This window comes from Fukomys damarensis, unplaced genomic scaffold, assembly GCF_012274545.1.
Source record: "Fukomys damarensis isolate Sample0158 unplaced genomic scaffold, DMR_v1.0_HiC HiC_scaffold_21, whole genome shotgun sequence".
NCBI lineage: Eukaryota > Metazoa > Chordata > Mammalia > Rodentia > Bathyergidae > Fukomys > Fukomys damarensis.
In genome coordinates this window covers 32,762,851-32,777,723 of record NW_022900933.1, presented here as the reverse complement: position 1 = coordinate 32,777,723, position 14,873 = coordinate 32,762,851, and the positions used below count along the sequence as shown (strand labels likewise).

At 34.0% G+C, this 14,873-nt stretch overlaps 1 protein-coding gene across 1 annotated transcript in view; it reads right to left on the bottom strand.

The window, feature by feature from the left end:
- The window catches only part of Unc79 (unc-79 homolog, NALCN channel complex subunit), a 211,737-nt gene extending 197,220 nt beyond the window's left edge, over positions 1-14,517 (bottom strand). Inside the window, exons 1-5 of the mRNA XM_033766768.1 lie at positions 13,861-14,517; positions 13,024-13,144; positions 7,066-7,083; positions 5,280-5,425; positions 2,106-2,276 (exon numbers count right to left, since the gene is read on the bottom strand). Coding sequence (XP_033622659.1) covers positions 2,106-2,276; positions 5,280-5,425; positions 7,066-7,083; positions 13,024-13,144; positions 13,861-14,017 — 613 coding nt within the window. The 5' untranslated portion in view covers positions 14,018-14,517. The remainder of the gene's footprint in view (positions 1-2,105; positions 2,277-5,279; positions 5,426-7,065; positions 7,084-13,023; positions 13,145-13,860) is intronic.
- Between the last annotated feature and the right edge of the window lie 356 nt (positions 14,518-14,873).

Genomic DNA, 14,873 nt, shown 5'->3' with positions numbered 1-14,873 from the left:
AAAAAAAAAAAAAAAAAAAAAAGAGAGAGAGAGAGAGAGAGAGATTTAGCCTAGGACTAGGACTATTAAGCCAGAAATAACCTTAGAGACTAAACATTTTTCCCAAATCCTTTCCTTACAGTTGAAAAAAAGTTATATCCCAGAGACTTGAAGCAATTTGTTCACACATTGAACAAACAGCCACTAATCACAAATTTTGTAAACTCAGCTAACTAATTTGCTCACACCAAGATTTTCACATTTGTGTAAGTAAGGATTCTAACATAAATACAAGGTATGTTTGGGGTTCTGTATTTCTAAGTAGAAATTAATAATTAAGTATGAATAAATTAACTTTCAGCTGTCAAAACACCTAATAAGACAGAAGTATAATTTCAGACATCTGCTATATTCAATGTCTCTCCCAAAATGATTAGCATATTCCTAAAAATAGGAAGATAGTAAATTAATTATTAGAAAAATATAGCCTCATCTGCTGTTCTTCAAAAAAACAAGAATTTTATGCCTATGTTTAACAGTCAACATTAGTTACTTAAAGATATAACTATACTATTTGGAAACAATGTCCAGAAGGTTACACAAAATAAAAAAAGAGAATGACCAAATATTCTATTAAATGAATGGTATGATTAGTCTGTTAATCTGAATCGCTATATAATTTAGGCAGAAATAATAGTCTTTGATGAAAACACATGACAATCACAATTCCAAACCTGAAATTAAACTTGATTACAAAATAAGCAAATGTAGCTCAAAATGTGCATATGTTTGCCAACTGGTGACACAGTAACATTTAATAAGATTATGAGTACATCAAAATTAAAATTGTGGGCAATGATCAGGAGTTGAATGTAATCAATAAAGGTACTTTCATAGAACAAGAATTGAGGGAAGAAGTAAACTAACATTACTGTTTGCCAGGCATTGTGTTTGCACTTAACTAATATTCCAAGTTAATCATCTTAATCATCACAACAACCTCATGACACAGCTATGCTTATTATTGCCAGTGTACAGGTAAGAAACAAAGATTAAGTATCCTACGGCCACACAGCTAGCTCATGGTAGTACTGCACTTTGAATCTAGATCTATCTGCTTGATTCCTAAATCTATAATTTTTTCAGATTAGCCACTGAAACACAGATTAATCCATAATCCATGTTTTTTATTAAGTCCTTATAATCTAGTTTTTCACTTTAATAAACAGTATTGTGATTGTCATCCTTGTAACTAAGACTTACTCCATAATCCTTTTTTTTTTTTTTTTTTTTTTTTTTTACCGAGGAGCGAACTCGGGATCTTGTACTTGCAAGGCAGGTGGTGGAACCACTGAGCTAAATCCCCAGCAATAATCCAATTTTTTAAAGAACACTTTAGAAGGATTTTGATCATGGAAACCACAACCCAACTTTTCCCTCTTTGCTTTCATCTCTGATAAGCCTGCAGAAGTCTATAAAAAGTAAAAGAAAATTCAAATCAGGAATATTTTTGTAACCTACCCTTGTACATGAGTTTCAGGTTCTGACCCATTTTATCATCACAACACCCTGTGAGGAAAAAGTGATGTGATTATCAGTATGAGAATGAGTTTTCACCTCTGTGAGCTGCCCAGTATCAAAGAACAGAGCTGGAGGGCTGGGGATTTAGCTCAGTGGTGCCACCCCCTGACTCACAAGCACAAGGACCAGAGTTCTATCCCTGGTACAAAAAAAAAAAAAAAAAAAAAAAAAAAAAAACCAGAGCTGGAACCAGAATCTACACAGCTCACTATATGACTCTGTATCACACCCTACTGCTTTTAGATATAAAAGATAGAAGTATCTACATCAGAGGCACACTGAATTTATAAGTAGGAAATACAGACTGTGCTCTGACATGTTCTTTCTGTAAGACCAAACTAAGTGAATAAAACAATTCTAAAGTATAATTATTTTTTATTTCTTTGATTTTCATAATAATATCCAAGCTGAAATGACTGAATTTAAATCAGAGTACAGGTATACAGCAAGTGATTTCATTAAAGTCAAGAGTCTATAACAGCAAAATCAATTTCCATTTGTATAATAAATAAAAATAATCTAGTATTAGGTAAGATTGAACTTACATATAGCCATTGGTAGGAAAGATGTGCTAAGATATTCAATAATATCCTTGTGCAGAAATGGAGGAAAGGTAGCTAACGTTGATATCATCGTGTAGGGCAAAGTACTCAGAATGTCATCATTGAGAAAGGGTAGCAAACATGTAGTTGTATAAAATATTGACTGTCCAAGATCTACAAAACAAAATTGAGTAATCAGTCACCATATATTGTGTCATTAACAAAAATACACTGATTTTACATTTTAAATTTAATGAGCTGATTTAATTTATAAGCAACTAATTTTCTGATCCTACTGTGAGTTCTGAAACACACTGTTTCGTATAGTGTGCTGTGCATACAGGACTTGGTCAATGGCCCATAAGGGAATATATTAAGGAATATAAATATGTGGTACATGAGCTTGCCTCAATATTTATGATGTATCAGTAATTAGTAATATTTGGCATTCATATTGCTCCTTGATTTCCTAAATTCAAAGCCCTTTCTATGTGAAAATAAATCCTGAAATCCCTCTAGCATTCTTATCTCCATTACATTCTATACACATTTTAGAAAAGTCAAGGACAGAACTAGAAATAAAACCAAGCGATTTATGCTCCACCAATCAAGTCACAATGATCCTACACTTGAGCAACGAGTAGCAGATTCAATGTGGACCAAAAGAAGGAATCTGCAAGGTGGTTCTGCATGACCCCTGCATTCAGTCATCGGTCATCATGGAATAGCCTCCTAATAATAATCTATCAACATTGTTAAATGAAGATAGCAGCAATACCTACCTCACTTCATTAGAAGGATTCTTGGAAGATTTAAATAAGATAAATGTAAAGAAGTTAGCAAAGCATATTCTGTGTGCTCCACAAATATTAGCTGTTACTATTAAAATTAATACTATTATTAGTAGCTGTGCAAGAAGAAACAGTAGGGGACACTCAAAGGAAACACAACTGTTTAGCTGTAGAATGCATGTAAATTCCATAACACTAAATGTACATTTTCATATTTCTGAACTGCCCAATACACAGGCCATTAGCCAAGACTCAACAATGAAGACTGATCATTTCTGTATAAACTATAATAATAAAGTATTATGCTCTTGCCTGTTTCACAGATTTACATTTTTATGCTATTATGATTCCAGTGTCATTTCTGATTATTAGAATTAATATGCCATCTGAACAGACATTACAAGAGACAACTGAGAGGAGGTAACCATATTGATCACGGGAGACCCAGGGTCAGTCAACCCTGGGCTCAAATCAATAAAATGGAAAATTCACAGGTGTTTTACTAATAACCTGAAACTGTGTCAAAGACACCTCAGCTGTTTTCACTGAGTCTTTTAGCCTAGGTACAGAATATTAGTACTCCACTCAGAGTATTTCTCATATAAGGAAATAAAGATCTGGAGAGGGGAAATGATTGCCCAAGATCACCTGAGCATTCATAGCTGAATTGCAAAAAAAAAAACACTACCTAATACTCTTTGCTGTGGCCTATGGGAGCCAAAGGAAGGACACAGCCTCTAGCCATAGAGTAGAGGTTCTTAATCTCAATGTGTTAAAAATGGATCCACTGGAAATGGCTTAAACTTCCAATCTCAGGACCCACCCCTCAGTGTCTCTTGTTTGAGAAGTCCACATTCTAAATTCCCTAGGTGTTTCTGAGGTTCTTCAGACCATGCTTAGAGATGAAATGCTGCCTTGTCTCTCTAAATCATTCACTGAATAAGCTAAATCACCACAGATAGATAACAATAAAGAGTAAAATTATAAAACAGTAGTAAAGAGTAAAACTACAAATTTCCCAAGTTGTTACAATTCACACATTAATTACAATTACATGAGTTGTGATTTACCACAGTGAATATCTATCTTAATCAAGGGACTTTGAAGATAAAAGACAGGCTATCCTCAGTGGACAGGACCAGGCAGGTCCATGACAAGTTCAGCCCTGGGCTCCACAAAGAAGCGGCACTGACAAGCTCACCGCTTTTAGTAAGCTCTGACAATCTTATGTTTAGATTTATCTCATTTAGATTCTGAGCTGGGAGAGATCACAATAAAGGCAGCTAGGTTTAAGATGGCCACAAAGTACGCAAAAAACAACTTCATAAATTTATACACTTGTATATTCACTATAATGCACAATTGTAAATGTGAGAAAAAACAAATTTAATAATCACTATTGCCTCATTTTTACAAAAGTAGTTTTTTAAATTTATTACAAACATAACATACTAAATAAACTATTAAGCAAGGAGAGTTATTATAGTTAAAAGGCAAAATAATCCCCACCCACCCACCTGTTTCCAAAATCTTACTTTTTCTGTACAGTGAAACTTTGATTATCATACTTCCAGAAACCCAATTATCAGTGTTTTGAATTTAAGAATATTAATGTTTTAAAGTGCATTTTATGCAACAAATATCTTTTCTTAATGTATGGTTTTTCATTTGGTTCTCTCATATTCATATTAGATGGTCAAGCAGTAGATATTACTACACTTTATGTTAGGAAATTTTAGTAAGCAATCAAGATAATGAAATTAGCTCAAGACACATAATAGAAAGGGGAAAGGGATACGAAAAGAAGCATGCTCTCTTCTATTCTAAAGCCACTAACACTGTATACTATAACATTTTGACACAGTATTTTGTAATAATAATTTGTTGCTATGTAAGTTTGGAAGGATTCTTAGAGATTTCTTCTTATCTAAACTCTTAAGATAGGAAAAATGGGTCTCAGAGAGATTGTATGATTTGCCCCCCAAATTCACAGAATCCATCAGTGGATTAGAGTCTGTTCTTCAAACTCCACCTTTAACGTTTTCTAAATTAAAAATTTAGTTCCCAATCATAATTTCAACAAGAGTCCCCACAATAAACTGATCAAGGGAGAAAAGAGAGCTTCTTGTTATACTCTTCCTCCAGTCTCCAGCTCATTCTCCTCAACACAGACCCACTGGGATAAGATCCCTCAGTACTCCAACCATTTTAAATGATAGAGTGGAAGCAGCATAATCAAGTTTCAGTGTAAGAAAGGCTTTTGCCACACAAAGCCCTTTCAAGCAATTGGTGACAATATCAGCTGTCTCCAAGCCCCCTACTCTGCACCATATATATATTCATAAGCACACGTGTACATTTTCAAAGGTTTCAACTAAATGCTTACCATGTTGGCCATGCTGTAGTAAAGGAACTAGATCCAGGAGAGTCACCAAAGTCACGTAGAGGCCTTGGTAGTCCAAAGAAGGGTAGTCTGACAACTGAGCATCACGACTTTGCGGGCCGCGTTCAGAAGGAGCATCTCGCAGGACGCTGTAAAGGAGGGAGCGAGTAACAGTAGGGTTGATGGAACTGACCTGCGGTCTTAGAGATGGGGTGAGTGGGAATGGCACAGGAAAAAGACACATGGTCATGGGCACTGTCAAATTGGAGGCATCTTGGTTTTCCTTCTTCCCTGTGCGGGACAAAATGCTGTTGGGGGGACAAAGAAAAAAAAGAGACAACAAAGACACAAAGAACAGCACATTACATTGAAATGACACTCTAAAACAAATAATAAAACACCAGATACATCCCACATAAGATGCAATTGCCACATCAGCAAAATCTACAAATCAAGTACCAGTCACATAGCTTTGTGCTTAGAGAAACCAATAACATGAGTTTACTTTGTAGAAGTTTCATTGCATCTCATGTGTTACCTGGTTAGTAAGGAGCAAAAATATAAAAATGCATGTTTCAGTGCCAAACCTATGTTTTACAGTATGTCAATTTGGTGAAGGAGTGGATTCCTGGAAGTGAAAACAATAGCTTTGTCTAATGAGGAGGGGCTTTTATTTCTAATTATCAGGAGCTTTCAAAGAAAAGAAGTTTTCAGCAAGAATGTCTCAACTGGGTAGATATAAACTTGCAAAATATAGGTATGGCACTTGCAGAAACATGTTTTAGCAAAGAATAAACATGTGTGTTTATTAAGAAAGTCTTAAAAAGCACATGTTTATTGCATCAAAATAATGTCTATATGTATATTATGATACTGTTTCATGACATTCTATCAGTATCATTTGAGATAATGAAGTTTAAACAGGCATATGAATTTAGAAATAATACATATTTCTAAAATGTTAGCTAAACTACATTGGAAAAGCTATAAAATAATATATAGTAGATGGTCCATAGCATATGTTTGTGAACTAATGATAATGGTTATTTATGTGTGTCTTTTTAAATTTTGCATGTTGGGGAGGAAACATTTTATTTTATGAATACAAACAGTGGCTTATTAGAAAGTTACCTTCAAAATTCTAAAGATTAAGCAAGCAGTATCTGTCATATAGCTGCACATCATACAATCTCACATATTACTGCTGCTACTTACGTTATTATTCAACAAAACTCATTACAAACTAAAGAAAAGATAATTTAGAAAGTTAAAAAAAGTTTAATGGGAATAAAAATAACTTCTAAAAATAAATTGTTTCTCTTTTAGCCTTAATTTTAAAATAAAAACCTTTTAGTAAAAGCAATAAAGCAGAAAAGTTAATTTAAAAATAAAAGAAATTACTGCTTAGGCAAATGTTTAGATTTTTAAAATTAGCTTATACTATTTATCATTAAAGACAATAGCTATACATTATTATGTAATATCTGCAGCACTTACAAAGTGCTTTTCTATAGTACACTTATCTGTTAGTCAAAATAGATAACAATTTATAAATGTTTCATTAAATAAAAATAATCTTGTTTAACAGTTATTCTATGTGCATCAAACATTACTAAGTTCTTAGTTAATGATATTACATCTATAGTTTTATAGTGATGTGAAAAATTGGTTAGTGTCAAGCATGCTTGCTATGTCAAGTTTACATTAATTTTTATTTTTAGCGCAAAAATGTTATAATGTAAGAAAAATGACTATTACATGCTTTTTATTTTCCATGTGCCTAATTTACCTCAATTTCCTTTGTCTTCTGTTACCCAATGTCCAGGGGAAACAATTGACAATAAAAATAACTTCAGAATACTTATGAAATACTTCTTTGCAATAAATAACTTAAAATTTGGTGGGTTTTTTTTTTTTTACTTTTTAAGGGATTTAATTTATCTCTGTATGTGTGTGATGTATTTGACTTTGTCAACTTGTACTTTACAATGGATAATTTCAACAGTCCAGTTACCCCTGCCTGCCTACATCAATTATAGATGCCATCATATTTTTCATCAGACCTTACACTTTTTTCATAAACTCAATTACTCCTAAGAGTACCACCTTAAATATTATATTCTTGATAAGCACAGTCACCAAAATGTTGCTTTAATCCTGTAGGATTCTGTCCCACAGAAAACCCCTTTAGAATCACAGTGGATATAAGTATTTCCCAAACTTCAGTCCCAAATTGGCCAATAACAATCATCTTTCCAAAATTACAAGGTGTGAATGTTACAGAAAAGGTATAAGAAGAACAACATTTTGCTTTGGAGAATAAAAATAACTGAATATAATAAATTAATGATACTTTTATGCTAACCTTTAAATTCAGTACTCTGATCAAACTTCTTGGTGGGGGGAGTACAACACACTGTTTTTTCAAGTATACCTTGCTATTTTCCAAAGTTTGATATATAGATAGATACAGATTTACTTTTGGTATATATACTTTTTCCTATACTGGGGATTGAACCCAGGGCCTTGATGCATGCCAGGCAAACTCTTTACAGCTAAGCTACACCCCCAACATTTTTTCTTTTTTTTCTCTTTTCTCTTGAGACAGTGTCTCATTAAGTTGCCCAGGTTGGCCTTGAATTTGTGGTAACCCTACCTCAGCCTTCAGAGTAGCTGGGATTACAGGTGTGCACCACCACACCTGGCTCAAAGTTTGATATAATCTAACAAGCAGTAGCCAAATCAACTTTGGAGGCTCTATTTTGATATTTTTCCTTCCTGTGTATGTGGGATTCCCAAAATGATATCAAGAACAGCTTTCTACATGTAGGAAGGAAAGAATGTCAGCACTGAAACGGCAAAATTCTCTAACTGCCTTTGGGTTTAATAAGTAGGTGAAGTTGAGAAAAATATGACAGAAAATGAGTTATCCATGAAACCAGTTTTAAATTACCATTCATGTCTCAATGTAAGGAAATGCTTTCATTTGTGAAAAAACTTAAGAAGGGCTCATGAATAAATGTTCAATGCATTGTGATTTTATGATGTTTTGTGAAGTTTATTCAGAGAAAAAAAACTTATTTCCCCAACCAAACTGTGTAACTTGAGAATGATGAACCATTTCCCCAAGTGAAATTCCTCAGAGGTCTATAAACCCAACCAAAAAGAATATTAAGAATGCCCTGCTCAGAAGAGTTTGGCCCAGAAGCCAACTTTTCACCATTCCTGTATCCCACTGAGATGGCTTATATGATCAAAGTATGGCAAGAAAAGAATGCAGTGGGTTTGGGAAAAGACAAGAAGTTGCCCTGTGGTGTTTATAGCACAGAAAGTTAACATATCAAATAAATTCCTATAAAGTTATTAATTTTGACACGATATCTCCATGCACTAAGCAAACTTTCTTGCTTTGAAGCTACTTCAAGGACTTGAAGACACATATTTCTAAGCAATTAGAAATTACATTAAATTAAGGTCATTGGGTCAAGATTAAAATCTTTTTTAAGATATATTAAACATTCTCTAAAATGTTAGCAGCCTGTAGCTTTCCCCAAACATAATGATTTTTTTAAAGATGTTAGCAGCTTGAACAGCTCCAGAAGAAAAGTCTGGGGTTAGGAATTCCAGAAAAATGTCTGTAATAGGAAGAAGACTGGGAACCTTTAAGTGTTTTACCTGATAAAAGACAAGGTTCTTACAGGCCTTTGATGTTTAAAATATGACCACAGAATGCTTCCAATATAAAATGAACAAGACTCCTCCATAGTACTGAGAGGTGTTACACTACATGATCTTTGTAGTTGCCTCCGATATTAAAAGCAAAAAACTAAACTCTGAAGTTCCATGTAAACTATGTTCATTCCCAAGCTTAGATCCCTGCTAAATTAAATTGAGTGTAATTCAGAACTCAGAAGTAATTTTACCCAGGACCCTAGATCACAACTCGGTACCATAAATGCTCTAGAAGGATTCCTGAGCCAGGTGAAAATCAATTCATTCAGCAAACACTTATGATCTCCTGCTACTGGAAAAATCACCACTCTAGGCACAGGATTTAGCAAGACTACACAAGATTTCCTTCTATGACCAGAGTTTAGGGAATCTCCATGGATTCTAATATGAGTCTAACTATGAGCTAAGTGGATATATGTGGACTCGTCCTCTGATTTTATAGTTAAATATGGTAAGAGATTCTCTCCCCTCCTGTGGATTAAATTAATTAAATTTAAACATCTAGGCTAATCTCTGTTTTTCAAAATAAGTACAAAACTCTACTAAAATCAGTGAGAGCTGCATGCATGTATGAAACCTGAAGACTATCAATCTAAAAATGTAATTCAGATAAAGCTTCTGGAAATTTATAAAATGTATATTCTAACAAGAAAATAATTTTAAATTCATTGAGAATATCCAAATAGAAAGGTTAATTTGTGAGCATTCATCTCTAATTCTTATTTCTTTCTAAGAAACTGAATTCTGAAAGCAAGAAGTGCTTCTGATTGTGTAAAAGATACATAAAATACATCTCATATGTAGTAGAACCATCTCATTTGTAGTAGAAAATCTTACTGGCTATAACCTTGGACATCTAATACTTAGACTATTTTATTTGTCTTAAAGTTTCTAAGAGCATAAATAAAATGAATGAATAAAACTACAACTGTAGTTATCAACAGTGATAACTAATATAAAAGTGATCATAATTTGTCTCAATATATAGGACAATAGTTTAAAATTCTGTATTTCCAGTTTTTTAAAAAAACCTGGTACAGGCAAGAAGAAGAAAGAAAATGTCAGGTTCAGCTCAGGAGTCAAACCTGTAGATATCGAAGTCCAATCCATGATATATTGTTGCATTAATCAGTTTCCTTACTTACTCCCTCTTTCTGTTTGTGTTTATATGCACATGCAAATGTGTGCTCCCCTTTCACCTCAGTCTATGGTCTCTGCTCTGATCTACTTACTATCCACAACTAATTGCTGAGCGGAAGGTAGAACTACAACATCTGGAAAATGAAATGCTCTCCATTTCACCTCAGGTATGGCTAAATTTAACTTCAGAAAAGATGGCAAATCTTTATGCTAAGCACTCCCTCTCTTTTTTTTTTTCACAGTAAGCCAAAAATACTCTACTTTGTGGAATGGGAAGAAAACTGAGGACAGGAAGAGAAGAGCGGGAAGGGAGGAGAAGGGATATATATATATATTATATATATTCCCCCAAGATGAATGTAATTATTATGTATCACATACATACAGCAATAAAAATGTAAAATCTAATCTAGGGCCTCTGCCATTCTCAAAGGCCAAATCAAGTTTTTTCTAAAAGAAGTAAAGAAAAAATGTGAAATGTGAAAAAATGAAAAAAAATGGAAATAAAGTCTTTGTAAATAGGGAAGGGTGAAGGGGGTGAAGGGAGGGCAGGGATATGGGAAAAAATAATAACCAAGATATTTCATGTAAAGGTACAAGATCCCAATGATAAATGTAACTGTATTGTTTGTCTTAAATATACCATAAACTTAATGGAAAAAACTGTCCATGTAATATGACTAATATTATAGTTTAAACCTAAAATGTCCCTTCAAGGTCTTCTGTTCAAAGTTGGGACCTGTATCATTCCAATTTTAGTATATGTGCTGCCGAAGCGAGCACTAAAGTTGGGACCTGGTCAGAGAGGGTAGGTCAGCAGGGGCATCCTGACCTGAAAGAGTACATTTACTTGTTTTTCTCTCTGTCTCTCCCTCTCCTTCCTGGCTGCCCTGGGATAAGCAGCCGTCCTCTGCTAGGTCCTTTCCAGCTATTTCCAGCTTGAAGCCAGCCAACCCATGGGCTGAAACTATAAGCCAAATAAACCTCTCATTTAAATTGTGGGTGTTGGCTATTTTCTCTCAGAAACGGGAAAATGGCTCAATACAATTAAATAGTAGTACTATAGAGAAGCCATATAGCATAAATTTTGAGCTATGAATTAGAACACCAAAGTCAAACTCTGGCTCTAAAACATATTAGATAAATAACTTAAAGCAATGTATTAACCACTCTGTACCTACGTTTAATTATCTATAAAACAGGTACAATAGTACACTTATCTAGTTATGAGGATTTTAATGCAATTGCAAATTTAAAGTGCTCATAATAGTCCTTGACATATATAACTATTATTGTAATATAATACTGCTATGATAATGATAGCTAGTGCCACTATTACCATTAGTAGTTGTCACTGATGTTGCCTCCCTTTGAAAATGGACTTGGTTCAATTGTATAGAATCTTCTCCAACAAGCCACTTGAATAAACTACTTTAACACCAGTTTCCCCATTAAAATGCTATCACTTATGATCATATTCTAATTATCCATAAGAAAATGGAATTTTCATGTCTTGCAAACATGACTTCAGTATCCTAAATTTCTTAACATTCTGTCACAATTACAAAGACCTAAGTAGCAAGCTCTGAAGTGTCAATTAGGGTCTCACAGTTTCTTTTGCAAATGGAATCCTTCAATGCTTCCTACTGAAAAGCGTCTTTCACTTTGAGAACTCTCAAAATTTGTAATAAAGGATAGTGTTTCCCATTGAGAACATTGACCTCACAGACAAGAGGAAAATTCAAGAGAATAGAATCAGATGCCTTAGTGCATAAATGTATCTGATTATTACTGTGAAAATGAGTTAATTATTTCACTGAAATTTGTAAAAAAAAAAAAGAAATTTTGTGTAACAGGTTCATAAACCTACTATGTAAAGTTCAACATCTACGTATCAGCTAAACAGACTCCTTCAATCTAGAACAGGAATAGTGAGGATTCTAAAGATGAAAAAGATCTCCCAAAGGATAAGGAAAGCAAAGAGATGGGGGTTGCACAGACTAGTACTGACTTGATCTCATGAAATTGCTTTCTGCCAAGTATTCAGCCTGTCTGACCACAGGAGACTGCTATTTAGCTAAAAGGACAGTTAGCAGTCAATTTGTGTACTTCCAGAATCAGATCTGAAGGAAGAAGATCATGGTGATAGAAGAGATCAAGCCTTGGAATTTAATGGAAAGTGAAATGTTCTTCTTCCTTAATATTATTTCCCAAAATACTAAGCCTTTACTGGAAAGGTTCATCCTTGCTCATTTGTCCTCATAAGTGTGAAAAAAGCCAAAAGGCCCCTCTAGTCTCTACCTTGTAATAAAAGTAGACAGTGTAAAAAGAGTTCCTATGTTTTTGTTTCCCTGTCCTCCACAGAATTCAGTATCAATTATAAAGCATGTTGAACACATGAAGTGTTACAGATTAAAAATAACTGTTATTGCCATATATTATACTTAGCGAAAAAGGACATGCTAGTAATGAACCTAAAATGCCACATAATTATGATTTTCTTTTATGTCAAAAGTATGTCCTATACTTAATTTGAAGCAATATAGGCTCTTCTTTTTCCAGTACCGGGGATTGAACTCAGGACCTTGAGCTTGTGGTCCTTGAGCTTCTTTTAATCCTATACTGTATTAGTGCCAAACAGAGAACCTTATCTTTTATAGATCTCTTAAAAAGACATTGAACTGAGGAAAGCAGGCAAGAACCAAGGATCTAATCTGCTATATACACCCAGAGGACTGGAGTCCAGACTCTTCTGGCAGAGCGCTAGAAAATTTAATGCCTTCAAAACTTGCACTTCAATAAAAATTTAGACCCCAATAAATTCAGCAGTACTACCTAATAATTCTCTCAAAGTAGAGGATATTTTAAGGCTTACCTTAACAAGGTCTGAGAAAAGTATTTCAGGGTGTTTGCAATATCTGTTCCTGATGGTACAGGATAAATGTTGTGAAGAACCCGGTTATGATATTCCTGCAAGTACCGGATCTTGGAAGCAACTAAATAAAAGCAAGAAAAATAAAAAAGAAAAAGAAGAAAAATCATCTTGTATGTATTAAGCATACGTATTTTTTAATGATTACGTACAGGAAATTTAATCAGTATTTTAAGGAACATAGGTAAATTTTTACTGGAATTCCATGATAGAAACAATTACCAAAGACTTTTAATTTCTTATAACTGTATTCAGCACACAAAATTATTTGAGCTAGCTGGTTTAATATCCTATTCACAAATTATTCATTACTTTTTAATCACTAGGAAAAGCAATACTCCAACCATCTTCTAATTGTCCCCAAATTACTAGCAAAAAAACAATGGATATAAATCTCTGTCACCAGAGTTATATTTAATATTACTTAACTAAAATTGAAGGAGAAAACTTGAAATTCTTTCAAAGTTATTCTAAAAATCCTTTTAAAAAAATAGGGAGTCCATTACATAACAGCATTAATTGGAATCAGATTTTTTTAACTCAATAAATCATTATGAAGTGCTTGGACTGTATGAATATGCTAAGAATAGATTAATTTGCTGAGTATTAAGTAAGAGTGCAATGATTGTGCAGTAATAAAGACACAAAAAAATAAATGTCACATTTTCTTCCAAGGAATTTTATAAATTAGGAGACTTCCTAATAGCTTTCTGAGCTTGGCTGCCCAGATCTCAAGATTCAGGAGGGCCTAAAGTGGTTTATTTACCCTCCTAGACCTACCTGGAGTCACCAGCATTGTCCACATTCCTGACCTGACCTTTGACCTGGCTGTAGTGAATGGCCCAGTTCTAGTCATTCCTCTTTGCAAATCCCAAGGAGCCATGATGATCAACGTCTCTCTGGTCTCCTCTTCCACAGAGTTCTCAATACTGTCCATTTGTCCTTTCAATCTTTAAGGCTACCAAGGGAGCCTTTTAGGTGGTATGGCTCACTGTCAGCAGTTAACAGAAGACAGATCAAGTCCTGGAGAAGCAAGGCCTTGCTGTTCCCAATAGCCCACGGAAATAAATGCTTAGATACATTCTAACTGAAATTCTGGCTTAAGCAACTTAAAGAAAGTCAAAATGTTCTTGATAGATGTGGGACGTAGTATCACCAAAAGAAAAAGTATCAGAACTGACTGGGAAAACCTTAAAGACTTTCCCATAATCATTTCATTTTAAACATGTGGGGAAATGAGGCACACAGGTAGGCAATGGCAGAGCTAGACTAGAACTTAGATCTCCTGACTCTCAATCCAGTGCTTTCCACTAGGACATGCTCTTGAGTACAATCCTGAAATGAAGTCAACATGCTCACAGTAAATGTTTACTGCATGACATCACAGCAATTTTTAACAGATACTAGGTTATTCATTAATTCTAAAACCTACATATACCATTTGTCAGATTTGCTTTTCTTCTATTTCCTGAAATATTTCTATATGGGTAGCATTTTCTCAGAAAAAAAAAAATGTCCAGATTGTACATAATATATCTTGAGTTTGTATAGCAAATCAGCTCTGGAGAAAGCAACAAGTTTATATCCATTTTCTCAAACTTGTAAGTGTTTGGTTTTGAATAACTTTTCCTGTACAAGGTATAAGTAGGTGATACTTGAAAACTATATCAATTATATAAAACATAATAATCCATTTTCTTCTCAGTGTTTTTCATGTGCTGTTCATCATGGTTTTTTAAAGCATGTTACATAGAGCCCCCACATTAATACAAAACTCCAACTTTGAAATATCT